The following is a 14,336-nucleotide window of genomic DNA, read 5'->3' on the forward strand; positions in this document are numbered from 1 at the left end:
AGCTACAACTATCTGATCTTTGACAAACCTGACAAAAACAAGAAATGGGGAAAGGATTCTCTATTTAATAAATGGTGCTGGGAAAACTGGCTAGCCATATGTAGGAAGCTGAAACTGGATCCCTTCCTTACACCTTATACAAAAATTAATTCAAGATGGATTAAAGACTTAAATGTTAGACCTAAAACCATTAAAATCCTACAAGAAAACCTAGGCAATACCATTCAGGACATAGGCGTGGGCAAGGACTTCATGTCTAAAACACCAAAAGCAATGGCAACAAAAGCCAAAATTGACAAATGGGATCTAATTAAACTAAACAGCTTCTGCACAGCAAAAGAAACTACCATCAGAGTGAACTGGCAACCTACAGAATGGGAGAAAATTTTTGCAACCTACTCATCTGACAAAGGGCTAATATCCAGAATCTACAATGAACTCAAGCAAATTTACAAGAAAAAAACAAACAACCCCATCAAAAAGTGGGCAGAGGACATGAACAGACACTTCTCAAAAGAAGACATTTATGCAGCCAAAAAACACATGAAAAAATGCTCATCATCACTGGCTATCAGAGAAATGCAAATCAAAACCACAGTGAGATACCATCTCACACCAGTTAGAATGGCCATCATTAAAAAATCAGGAAACAACAGGTGCTGGAGAGGATGTGGAGAAATAGGAACACTTTTACACTGTTGGTGGGACTGTAAACTAGTTCAACCATTGTGGAAGTCAGTGTGGCGATTCCTCAGGGATCTAGAACTAGAAATACCATTTGACCCAGCCATCCCATTACTGGGTATATACCCAAAGGACTATAAATCATGCTGCTATAAAGACACATGCACACGTATGTTTATTGCGGCACTATTCACAATAGCAAAGACTTGGAACCAACCCAAATGTCCAACAACAATAGACTGGATTAAGAAAATGTGGCACATATACACCATGGAATACTATGCAGCCATAAAAAACGATGAGTCCGTGTCCTTTGTAGGGACATGGATGAAATTGGAAAACATCATTCTCAGTAAACTATCGCAAGGTCAAAAAACCAAACACCACATGTTCTCACTCATAGGTGGGAATTGAACAATGAGAACTCATGGACGCAGGAAGGGGAACATCATACTCCGGCGACTGTTGTGGGTTGGGGGGAGGGGGGAGGGACAGCGTTAGGAGATATACCTAATGCTAAATGACGAGTTAATGGGTGCAGGAAATCAACATGGCACATGGATACATATGTAACAAACCTGCACATTGTGCACATGTACCCTAAAACCTAAAGTATAATTAAAAAAAAAAAAAAAGAAAAAAAAAAGCTTGTAGAAAGCAAGGTAAATAATCAATAGAGTGAAAAGACAACCTGAAGAATAGGAGAACATATTTGCAAACTATGCATCTGGCCTGGGGACTGATATCCAAAATTTACAAGGAACTCAAACAACTCAACAACAGCAACAGAAACAAAATAATAATAATAATAATAATTAATAGCCCCATTGTGAAGTGGACAAAGGGCATGAGTAGACATTTTTCAAAAAAAGACATACAAAAGGCCAACAGACCTATGAAAAAATGCTTAACATCACTGAATATTAGAGAAATGCATATTAAAACCACAATGAGATATCATCTTATTCTAGTCAGAATGGCTATTATTAACAAGTCAAAAAATAACAGACGTTGGTGAGGATGCAGAGAAAGGAAACACTAACACTCTGCTGGTGGGAATGTAAATTAGTATAACCTCCAAGGAAAACAGTATAGAGACTTCTCAAAGAACTAAAAATAGAACTACCATCTGATCCAGCAATTCCACTTCTGGGTATCTACCCAAAGGAAAAGATCATTATTCATAGGTTTCTCACAGCATGATTCACAATAGCAAAATATGGAATCAACTTAAGTGTCCATAAATGGATGACTGGATAAAGAAAATGTGGCATACACACACACACACACACTCACACATACATATATAGATACATATAGACCACACACACACACACACACACCCCATTTGTGTGTACATTATCTTAAATGAAACAACTCAAAAAGGGAAAGTCAAATGCCACGTCCTTATTTATAAGTGGAAGCTATATAATGGGTACACATGAACACAGAGTGTGGAGAGTGTGGAATGACAGACACTGAAGACTTGGAAGGGTGGGAGGTTAGGAGGCGGCGAGGGATGAGAAATTACTTAATGGGTACATTATTTGGGTAATGGTTACACTAAAAGCCCAGACTTCATGATTATGCAATATATCCATGTAAAAAAACTGCGCTTGTACCCGTTAAATTTACATAAAAATTTAAAAAATAAATCTATAAAACTCTGCACTTTACTGACTAAGGTATTAAGTGTGTCAATAACCCCCTAGTTATTACAGGAGGGATATGAACATATGTCAGTTGAAATGGTACTATAAACAACAAGGAACAATTGCTAATCTTTTTCAAGTAGTAGTCAGTACTTTCATTGTTTTAGGTTCTTTTGTTAAATATTTAAAGTTCTTGTTGCACATATGACACAACAGAATACCAAATACATCCCATTGATTATATAGTTCTAAACTAGTAGAAAGAAAATATAATTTCAACATGTTATTATGAGAGGTTAAGATAATAATATCGTTGTCCCCCAGCATCCATGGGGAATTGGTGCCAGGGCCCCCTGAGGATACCAAAATCCATGGATGCTCAAGTCCCTTTTATAAAATGGTGTAGTATTTGCATATAACCTACACACAACCTCCTATGTACTTTAAGTCATCTCATAATAACTTATATAGTACCTAATCCAATGCTTACACATCACTTCATTCACATGGATTCAACATAGTACTTGACACACGGCAAATCCAAGTTATGGTTTTTGGACCTTTGTGTAATCTTTTTTTCCTGAATATTTTTGATCCATGTTTGACTGAATCCACGGATGTGAAATTCATGGATATGAAAGGCCAACTGTACTCTTCCCTCATTAAATATAACACGAAAGCAGTGTTTTAATGTTGATATAACTAATATTGAACTAAAGCAGTTGTTTATTACATAAACAGGAAAAATAAGTAAGCAAAATTTAATTACTGGTTAGCTGAAATTAACTTAGAAACAAATTATTCTTGGCTGGGCGCAGTGGCTCATGCCTGGAATCCCAGCACTTTGGGAGGCCGAGACGGATGGATCACTTGAGGCCAGGAATTTGAGACCAACCTGGCCAAAATGATGAAACTCCCTCTCCACTAAAAATGCAAAAATTGGCCAGGCATGGTGGTGCACACCTGTAATCCCAGCTACTCAAGAGGCTGAGGCACGAGAATGCCTTGAACCTAGGAGGCAAAAGCTACAGTGAGCCAAGATCGCGCCACTGCACTCCAGCCTGGGTGACAGAGCAAGACTCTGTCTAAAAAAAAAAAAAGACAAAGAAACAAGTTGTTCTTTAAAGGTGAGAATGTATGGTTTCATAAAAATCAGTCCGCGTTAATGCCTCATTTGCTATTTTAAATATTTTATAGCTTCCCATAAAACATATTACCTTTTTTTCATAGGTGTGTTTTAAATGACTTTTCTCCATTTGAAACTTATTTTCTTGATCCTGTGAATGATAAATGTTTATATTTATTATACTTTAAATTATACTAGAGTCAATAAAATTAGCAACCTAATGAAATCAATAAATCTACTTAATGTCAAACTTTAGTTCAGAGTTTTGCATATTATTAAGTAAGCCCTACAGGTAGAAATTTGAGTAGCTTTATATTACGAGGCATAAAATCTTAGTCACCTGAAGATATTACTGTTCTCAAAAGTACTTGCTTTACAGTATAAGAAAATCTTTCTGACCCTTAGGATTAAGAGATACTTCATAAATGACTAAGTCAATAAATATGGAAATGATAAATTTGAAGTTACATCATATAACAGTCCTTGGTATTTTTTGATCATGAGAGAAAAGATCTAAAAGGTGCAAAAAAGAGAGACAGAGGGACAGAGAGAGGCAGAGAAAGAAAGAGGGAAAGAAAGAGAGAAATTATGAAGACTGGCAGATAATTTAAAAGAAGGAAATTATTCTAAAATAATAATATATTTAAATAAAATTTATTTTTAAAATTAATCTCAAAAGAGATCATTCCAATCCAAATTATTGTACTTTATTCTCTACGTCTCATTAGCATCAATCTCTATTAAGATAAATAAAATGTAAAATTATACAATGCGATAAAAGAATCAGAAAAGACGACTTGCATTTCTGAGTTTTATTTTTTTAATTGACTCTCAATTATACATCTAAATCAAGAAAACTGTGTTTGACAATTGTTCTTCTGTGTAGAAATACAAGACTCACCCTTAGTTGTTGCTTTCTTTGAACTTCTGATTCCTGTAACTGCTGTTTTAATTGACAGACATTCTGCTCTAATTCTTCAATCATACTAGATGCCTAGAAGGATTTTAAGAAGAATAAAAAGCAGAATATTGAGTTTTGTACCATATACTTTCCGATTGAAAAAATATGCCTTTTGTACCCCTGAAAGTCCAATCAGAATTAAAATTATCTAGAAATTTGAATGAAAAATGTTTTTAAAAGATACTAGAAAAATTAATCTTTTAAAGTAAAAATCTAAATTAAATGCAGCATAGTATTAAATATTATGAAAATGTAATGCTGATATAAAAATATAATCTTTTAAAGTAAAAATAGAAATTAAATGCTACATAATATTTAATGTTATGGAAATGTAACCCTGACATAAAAATAATAGCTTTACAGAAAACTTCAAAATTTTAGTTATAAAACGAAAGCAGAACCAAGATTTCAAAATAATAATAATGCATATAGTTACTCTATAAAATGTATTATTCATACAACTAAGCATTGGAATTTATATGTTTCCTCCTTTTAAGACTTTGGCATTTAAAATGATTAGCTTATAGCAGAATTCAGTTCATTAAATATTGGCGTTGTGCTATATAGTAGACATTTAGAATTTTAAACATTTTAAATACCAATAAAAACTCCTGAAGTTCCTGTTAATTTAAGAATAACGTGAAAGAGATACTAATTTCAAATGCCAAATTATTTCTACTTGGCTATCTATGGCTCTAGGCTTAGTGAATAAATACTTCATGTGGATTATCTATTAACATAAATAATACCTTAGAAGCTGAAAGAGCATGTTCTTGTTTTAGAAGGTTTATATCAGCATCATATTTGGTTTGTAACAGTTTCATGTTTTGCTCATAATCATTTACAAGATGGTCCTTCTCTTTATGCAGTGTGTTACGCCTAAAAGCAAGAGAATAAAATAGACTTCCAATGTATTTAAAACCAATCTCTAAAATGAAATTTTTAATCAGCTAAATCCAAATACATTTCCATTCAATATATTAAATAAGTATCCACAATTTTGTCAACTGCTTCTAAACATTCTGCTTATGTTAAAAACAGGTTGGGTACAGTGACTCATGCCTGAAATTTCAACACTTGAGGAGGCCAAGGCAAGAGGATCACTTCAGAAAAAGAGTTTGAGACCAGCCTGGGCAACAGAGTGAGACCCTGTCTCTACAAAAAAATAAAAATAGAAAAATTAGCCAGGTACAGTGGTGCATGCCTGCAGTCCTGGCTACTTGGGAGGATGAGGAGGATCATATGAGCCCAGGAGTTTGAGATACAGTGAGCCATGATCGCACCACTGTACCCCAGTCTGGGTGACAGAGACCCTGTCTCTAAATAAATAAATAAACAAACAAACAAACAGCAGTATTTAGTTTAGAAAGTTCCCAAGGCTAAACACACAAGGTGTAATTAATTTTGGCAGATAACTTATACAGTTAATATCAGTACTTTATAGCTACACCTGATCAATATCTGATTTCAGACAATACCTTGCCTTTACTTCTTGTAATTCACTACAAGTTATCTGGTAACATCTTTCAAGTTCTGCTTTTTCTTGAATTAATTTCTGTCTCTGTAAATTACTGTTCTCTGCTTCTCCAGTCAGCTGCTGGACACGGGCCTCCAGTTCTTTGATCATGTGGTTCTAAAAGAACAGGTCATGGTTAAGAAAGTCTCTGACTCAGTTGTAACACTTTTGTATCTGTAAGAAGCTTGAGGAAAATGTATAATCTATAAGCATAAATAAAACAAATGTATCATAAACCATGGTAGTAGAAATTAAATCAACCTCGAACTTAACCAAGTCTTTAAAAAAACAATGCATACTACCACAAACATAGGAACATCACAGTTATATACTTTTAGCCTTTTGTTCATTTAATGAATATTTACTGAGGCTGGTAATATTCAAGAATGTGGATACACAGCAGTAAATAAGACAAAGTTCCTATCCTCAGGAAAGTTTCAGTCTCTATGCCTCTTTATACGTACAGCCATTAGCTGACTACTTACCAGTGTTCTCTGAGTTTGATTTTAAGTTTTTGAAATGTGCTATAAGGGTAATGTAATAGTATTTTTTTTTCTTTTTTTTATTGCAAACAACCTGTTTTATTTTTTTTTTATTATTATACTTTAGGTTTTAGGGTACATGTGCACAATGTGCAGGTTTGTTACATATGTATCCATGTGCCATGTTGGTTTGCTGCACCCATTAACTCGTCATTTAGCATTAGGTATATCTCCTAATGCTGTCCCTTCCCCCTCCCCCCACCCCACAACAGTCCCCGGAGTGTGATGTTTCCCTTCCTGTGTCCATGAGTTCTCATTGTTCAATCTGTGACAAACCCGACAAAAACAAGAAATGGGGAAAGGATTCCCTATTTAATAAATGGTGCTGGGAAAACTGTAATAGTATTTTTAAAGGAAATCCATAACCCCAAAATTGTAGCACAGTGTGTTCACGTAAGTGATACACTTATTTTTAAGGGTATAGGAACATTTAATTACTTGTGTTAGTGTGCAAGATTTTTATTCATTTTTTAACATCTTTGCCATTTTGTAAAATGCACTTCTCCACTCTTCCACAGTATTAAGATTATCACTCAACTAAATCATTTCTCTATTATTTTTTATTTAGAATTTTTCCCCTTTGTAGAACTGCAATTTAAAACATGGATAAAGGTATTTATCATCTTTTAGATACTTTATCTAAAATTAGGGTAAGCAAGCATTAGATGAAGGGACAATTAATTTTCAGTTTTAAAATTAAACTTCTAATAAGTGTGAGCAATAAGGATAGGTCAGTATGATGTTGCACTCAATTATTGTGTTATACTTGTTCTAAGAGAACCATTTTAAAGATGCAGTTTAAGCATTAGATAATATTATAACCCTGACATCCTCTCTTCATTACAATACCAAATAGGTATACAAGTTACATTTTGGTGTAACAGCTTCCAATCTATATAAATGACTTATCTAACTTAAAAGCATGGTTTATAGATTAACTTCTTTAAATGCATACAGTTCTAGACTGACAAACATCAGAAGTTCTGATTTCTTCTTCCTGCATCTTATTCACTTTGTCTCTTCATTATCCCTCTGCTTTATGAGCTCCTTTCAGAAAATAGTTTCCATTTCCTAATATATATTCTAAACACTCTTTATGTCCTGCGTATTCCTTAACTGGAAGAAACAAAGAACATATACTTTGCCTTCCAGTTTTAGATGGTGGAATAAAGATGATTTGTATTCCTTCTTCTCTCAGAAACCAAAAACAGACAAGATAAACTAGAAACAAAAATGAAAATTCCATCCTAATAAACCCTACAAGAGGATATTCTATTATTGGCTATAAAAGAGTAGCTTGCAGCAGATGACACTCCCAATGCTAACAACTGAAAAATCCAGATTTATTTTATTTTATTTTATTTTATTTTTTTTTTGAGACAGGGTCTCGTAGCGCAATCTTGGCTTACTACAGCCTCAACCTCCCAGGCTCAGGTGATCCTCCCACCTCAGCTTCCTGAGCAGCTGACACTACAGGTACATGCCACCACACCTGGCTAATTTTTGTACTTTTTTGGTAGCGATGGGGTCTCGCTATGTTGGCCAGGCTGGTTTCAAACACCTGGACTCATGCAATTCACCCTTCTCAGCCTCCCAAAGTGCTAGGATTACAGGCATGTGCCACCATGGCCAGGGAAAGATTTAATTAGTAGGAAAGCACTTGAGAACTTCTAAGGCAGTTTGAAAACATCATAGAGATGAGGCATCATTCTGTAAGGTGCTTTTACCCTAGAGGTATTTTTCAATGGTGGAAGATGAGGATGGGGCAAGGAAACAAAGGCAGATGGTGGCCGAGGCAGCCAGGACTTGAGGAACCAAGATCCCTGAGAAAAGCAACGCACAGAGAAGTGGGCACCACACCAGCAGTTTTCTCAAGAGAATTTGTCAAATTCTTTTTCTTTTTCTTTTTGGAGATGGAGTCGCACTCTGTCCAGGCTGGATCTCAGCTCACTGCAACCTCCACCTCCCAGATTCAAGCCATTCTCTTGCCTCAGCCACCTGAGTATTGGAATTACAGGTGCACACCACCACACCTGGCTAATTTTTGTAATTTTAGTAGAGGTGGGGGTTTCACCCTGTTGGCCAGGCTGGTCTTGAACTCCTGACCTCAAGTGATCTGCCCACCTTGGCCTCCCAAAGTGCTGGCATTACAGGCATGAGCCACTGTGCCTGGCCAAATTTGTCAAAGTCTTAGCATTCGCAGGGCAGGAAGCCAAGAAACCAAGTGGGGGAAAAAAAAAAAAAAAAAAAAAAAAAAAAACCTCAGAAAAGCACACTAGAGTTTTCTGCAGTTATCAGTGTACTTAGGAGTAAAATAGATTGTCCAAGGAGAAGAGCCCCTAGTATTAATAATATCACAGGCTTTCAGCTGAGACCTGTGTTGAGGACTACCACTAGGAGTGAAAGTTAGTCAAAAGTAGACCAAAGATTACACATATTGCAACTCAGCCTTGAGTCAATTCAGTCCCTGAACGGATCCAGTGATCTGTCTCTACACCAGCTGCCTCTCAGAAGTGAGAGAAGAGCCTCTCTGGAAGAAGATAACATCATCCACAGCCTTTATTATTTTTTGTGCGCAATGTTTGGCAATTAATCACAAAATAACAGGCATACCAAGAAATAAAATCAGAGGAAAAAAAAAGAAAATAGAAATAGACATGCAGATGCCCCATATATTGAAATTGTTAAACATATGAGGCATGTGTTTTCGTGACTCAAAATATATGAGACATCACAGAAAATTAAGTGAAGATCAAATATAATTACAGGAATAGTCCAGAAGAAGAAGTCTCATGGCTGGAAATCCTAGAAAATGTCATCAGAACACACTTGTATAAACTAAGTGGCATGCAAATAACATCGCTGGTTCAATAATAACAGATGCATACGTTCCGACTGTAGCTTCTTTCAACATAATCTGGCACGAAAAAGAAGCAAGAAAGATTATGCTGAATGAAAAAATCACACAAACCATTTTTGCACAAAGCAATCTATGGATGACATTGATTAAGGGAAAGAAATAACATTATGAGCAAGTAAAAATTGTAAAAGCAAACAACCGACATAGAAAAAAACAAAATGGAGATCCCCCAGTTACCTAGTTGGTGTACCTAATGAACAGAAATGGTAGAACAAGAAAATATACCAAATGACATACTACAAGAAAACTATACATGAAAATAATATACAAATAGAAAGGGTATACTTTAAAAGTCACATAGAATGAAGAATGCCAAGACATAAGTAAAATTATTAAACTTCAAGGAAATAATCCTTTTAAAGCATTAATCAGACATGTCACTCTCTTGCAAAAGGACCAGAGCTTTTGCATCTCTATCTCCCACTGGCTGTGTACAGTGACATTAATAAACTTTTAATGCTTATTAAAAAAAAAAACCCTCCAGTGGCTTCTCTTATCACTCAGAATAAGAAGTGACTATCATGGCCTCTGATTTCATCTCCTACCACCCTCCCTCTTATTTACTATACTCCAGCCATACAGGCCTCCATGCTGTTTCTCAAAGTCATCAAGCTAGCCTCAAAGCCTTTTAATTTACTGTTCTTTCTGCCTAAAGCATCTTCCTCCAGGGGCCTGCGTAGCTCACTTCCTCACTTCTTTCAGTTCTCCACCTAAATGTCATCTTATGAAGGAATCTTTCCATAGCCATTCTACCTAAATAACCAGATCTCTACTGCCTATATTTCTGTGGCCTCTTACCCTTTCTTTTGCTTTTTCTTTCTTTGTTGTTTTCCACAAAAAAGTATAAGCTTGAGACAGCCAAGACATTGCTTTATTTGCATTAGATCTCCTGTTTCTTTCTAGCACACTGCTTAGCTTGTAGTAGGTATTCAATAAACATTTGCCAATTATCAAAACAGCTGACCTTGAACGATACGGGTTTGAACTGTATTGGTCCATTTATATGCAGATTTTTTTTTCAACTAAATGGTGATCAAAAATACAACATTCACAGGATGTAAGACCCACTTACATGAAGGGTCCGCTTTTCCTGTACCCAGACTGCACAATGCCGATTGCAAGACTTGAATATGTGCTGATTTTGATATACACAGAGGTCCTGGAACCCATCCCCTGCATATACCAAGGCACTACTGTATTCTCAAAAATAAAAACAGGTGGCCGGGCGCCTGTAATCCCAGCACTTTGGGAGGCCGAGGCAGGCAGATCACGAGGTCAGGAGATCGAGACCATCCTGGCTAACATGGTGAAACCCCATCTCTACTAAAAATACAAAAAATTAGCCGGGCAAGGTGGCGGGCGCCTGTAGTCCCAGCTACGCGGGAGGCTGCGGCAGGAGAATGGCGTGACCCCCAGGGGGCGGAGCCTGCAGTGAGCCGAGATCATGCCACTGCACTCCAGCCTGGGTGATAGCAAGACTCCGTCTCAAAAAAAAAATAAAAATAAAAATAAAATAAAAATAAAAACAGGATAACTGCTAAAATGTCAAAATGTCCCTTCCATATTCAAAACTGGAGTGATTTCTGACCATACTATAGAAAATATTAGCATTTTATAAGATTATAACAGGGTTACAATGAGGACATAACAAACATCTGTCCAATATAGAATATATCAAAATGTTTTTTGCATGTTTTATAAAAAATAGAGATAAAATACAAGAAATCCAACATAGAGGTAAAGATATTCCCCTCTATATTAAAGGAATTTCTGGAAATCTTTTTCTTTATATGAATCCAAAATAAATGTGAACATCATAAAATTTTAGAAAATATCAAATTGCTAAAGAAATAAACCAAGGCAAAGGGGGTTGAATTACACAAATAAATAAATCCACAGACTTTGCCTAAAGAAAAAGGGTTTCTGTTAGCCAGAAAAACCAGACAGCTCTCTTTCTACAATGTGAATAATTAAATACAGTGGAGATGAGAGAAAAAATGCTCAGATAAAAGCATAAAACTATTTTTATGAGAGAAAGAAAAAAAGATAAAAGAGAAAGATATCCAACAAATCAGAGAAGAAAATGATAGACATTGAAGCAATATTGTGACCTCAGCTATCTGTATATCACTGAACAAAGTAACAGTGATAAAGTGAACTTGAATTTTTTTTGTTTTTGTTTTCGTTTTTGTTTTCATTGAGACAGAGTCTCACTCTGTCGCCCAGGCTGGAGTGCAGTGGCACAGTCTCGACTCACCGCAACCCCTGCCTCCCAAGTCCTAATGCTTCAGTCTCCCAAGTAGCTGGGACTACAGGCATGTGCCACCATGCCCAGCTAAGTTTTTGTATATATATATTTTTTAGTAGAGATGGGGTTTCGCCATGTTGGCCAGGCTGGTCTTGAACCCCTGACCTCAAGTGATCTGCCCACCTCGGCCTCCCAAAGTGCTAGGATTACAAGCGTGTGCCACCACACCCAGCCTGAACTTGACATTTTGACTAAGGAATTATTAAAATGATGAAAAACATTCAGATCTGAAAGGAAGAGATTTGTGACTAAAATAGGTAACCCAAGGACTCTACCTGTTCAAAAGTAGCAGAACTATGAGAGGACGTGGTTCCTGTTCATTGCCCTATTAAATGCTGTGGTCTGCACTACTGGCCAGTCTTTTTGAGGATATGCATGTATTGTAAGTACCGACAAGTGAGTACCTCTGTGAACGTGCTACTTGCCCATCCTTATTTGTCTCCACCTGTTGATAAACCTTCAGGTTCCAACAGAAAACAACAACTGTTGGTGAAGTTGTGGAGAAACTGGTACCCTTGTGCACTGCTGGTGAGAATGAAAAATGGTATAACCATTATGGAAAACAGTATGGAGGCTCCTCAAAAATTTAAAAATAGAACTACCAAATGATATGGCAATCACACTTCTGCTTATTTACCCCAAAGAACTGAAGTCAGTATCTCAAAGAAATATTTGTACTCCCATGCAAAATTATTCACTATAGCCAAGATGTATAAACAGCATAGCATTAACCAGAGAAAATGGTGAATAGGAGATGGGACTAATGTGCAGCTCTCTCCTGGATGGACACAACAGCATCTGGAGACTCACATTGTGAACTTTTGCTCCAAGAACCACCACAGAAACATACCAGGAAAACCAAAAGAATTCACAGACCCTTTGAATAAAACAGCTTGCCACTGCAAACACCACAAGACAGCTGAAAAACTGAGCTCCCGAAGTGTGATGGGGGAAAGTCAGCCTCCAAATACACATCCACACTGGGGAGCCCGAACAACGTAAATGTCCATGGATGAATGAATAGCTAAAGAAAATGTGGTATATACATGCAGTGGAATATTATTCAGCCATTAAAAAGGGAAAGCCTGTTTTATGTTACAACTTGAATGAATCTTGAGAACATTATGCTGCATGAAACAAGGTAGTCACAGAGGAAAAAACACTGCATGATTCCAGTTATAGGAAATAACTGAAATAGTCAAACCCGTATAAACAAAGTAGAGTGGTGATTGCCAGGGGCTAGACGGAATGGAAAATGGGAATTTGCTACTCAATGGGTACAGAGTTTTAGTCATGCAAGACAAAAAAAGTTTTAAAGATACGCCATATAATATTGTGCCTATAGTTACTAATACTGCATTGTACCTTAAAAATGTGTTAAGAGGGTAGATCTCACAGTATATGTTTTTCACCACAATAAAAAGAAAAAGAGAAAACAACGGCTAAAACTTAACACCACATTAAATGCGCATACATGTAAAATTCCTGCCCAATAACCAAGGCTTCATGGACCCCCGACATATTTTGATGATGAATATAATGACAACAGCCACCACTGAACCCTCATTATAGGTCAGGCACTGTGCTAAGTGTTTTACCAGCTTTAGGCCATTTCTCTTCCCCACAAAACTATGAGGTAGGTATCATTAACATCACTTTAAATATGAAAAAACTAGGACTTAAGAAAATTGATTAACGCGGCCACACTTGCCCTACTGGTAAACTGGTAAGCAGCAAAAAAGAATGTGATCCAAGATCTCCTTGAATCAAAACCTATTCGACTGTATTACATCTTCTCCAGGACTTTGATATTCTGCTCATGGAATTAACATAAAATAAATTTGCAAAAATACCTCGGGTAGACATATCATTTCAAAACCTAAGGTACACAAAGAAAAGCTAAAATGCAACACTGCAATACTTGAGGTCTCTTTCTTAACCTCCCACATTATTACTGCTATTATTACCAGTCTCAAGATATTTTTTAATTGTGTAATGTGAAGGCTGTAGTGTTTTCTACCTTGAACAATCTATTATAATAAAGGGCTGGCTAGTGAAATTCTACTCATTTCTAAGCCCCTTTATTAAAATGCTCATTCCAGGAGAAATGAGACTCACAAATGGGATATTATAATCTATTTGCTAAAGGAACAGACCAGTAGAAATAATCTGTTACCATAAAATGTCTCCTAAATATGTGTGGAAATAAAAGTGGCTCATTATCCAATGATTTCTTAAACATATACTTTAGTTAGCTTAGATTAATAAAGTCAAAAGTTATCAGGTTTAAAATATAATAATTTTTAAGAAATAAATTTTAAAATATACAACCAGAATGCTCTAAAATAACATTTCAATATCCATCCACTCTCCATCTCTCCTTCTCCCCGTGGCCACCTCTCTCTCTCCTCTCCCTGTTCTCTCCTCTCTCCTCTGGCTCTCCGGCGCTGGTCATGCTAATGTCACTGGAGTATTATGTGATTATCTTCTGGCTTTTGCATTTCAAACTATATTGAATAATTCTAACTATAATGCTAAATAATGATTAACTCATCTTTCTTTCCAGTATTTATGCATAGTCTTTCCCCATTTCAGCAAATTAAACTGCCCATCTTGAATTTTATCAT

General features: G+C 36.2%; 1 protein-coding gene across 7 annotated transcripts in view; it reads right to left on the reverse strand.

The window, feature by feature from the left end:
• The window catches only part of CEP112 (centrosomal protein 112), a 551,576-nt gene that overhangs the window by 388,909 nt on the left and 148,331 nt on the right, over nt 1-14,336 (reverse strand). For all 7 annotated transcript variants that reach the window (XM_055258901.2, XM_055258899.2, XM_055258897.2 and 4 more), the window contains 4 exons: nt 5,902-6,056; nt 5,173-5,302; nt 4,364-4,456; nt 3,554-3,613 (listed from right to left, as the gene is read on the reverse strand). In XM_055258901.2, coding sequence (XP_055114876.1) covers nt 3,554-3,613; nt 4,364-4,456; nt 5,173-5,302; nt 5,902-6,056 — 438 coding nt within the window. The remainder of the gene's footprint in view (nt 1-3,553; nt 3,614-4,363; nt 4,457-5,172; nt 5,303-5,901; nt 6,057-14,336) is intronic.

This window comes from Symphalangus syndactylus, chromosome 20 (assembly GCF_028878055.3).
Source record: "Symphalangus syndactylus isolate Jambi chromosome 20, NHGRI_mSymSyn1-v2.1_pri, whole genome shotgun sequence".
In the NCBI taxonomy this organism is placed as follows: Eukaryota; Metazoa; Chordata; class Mammalia; order Primates; family Hylobatidae; genus Symphalangus; species Symphalangus syndactylus.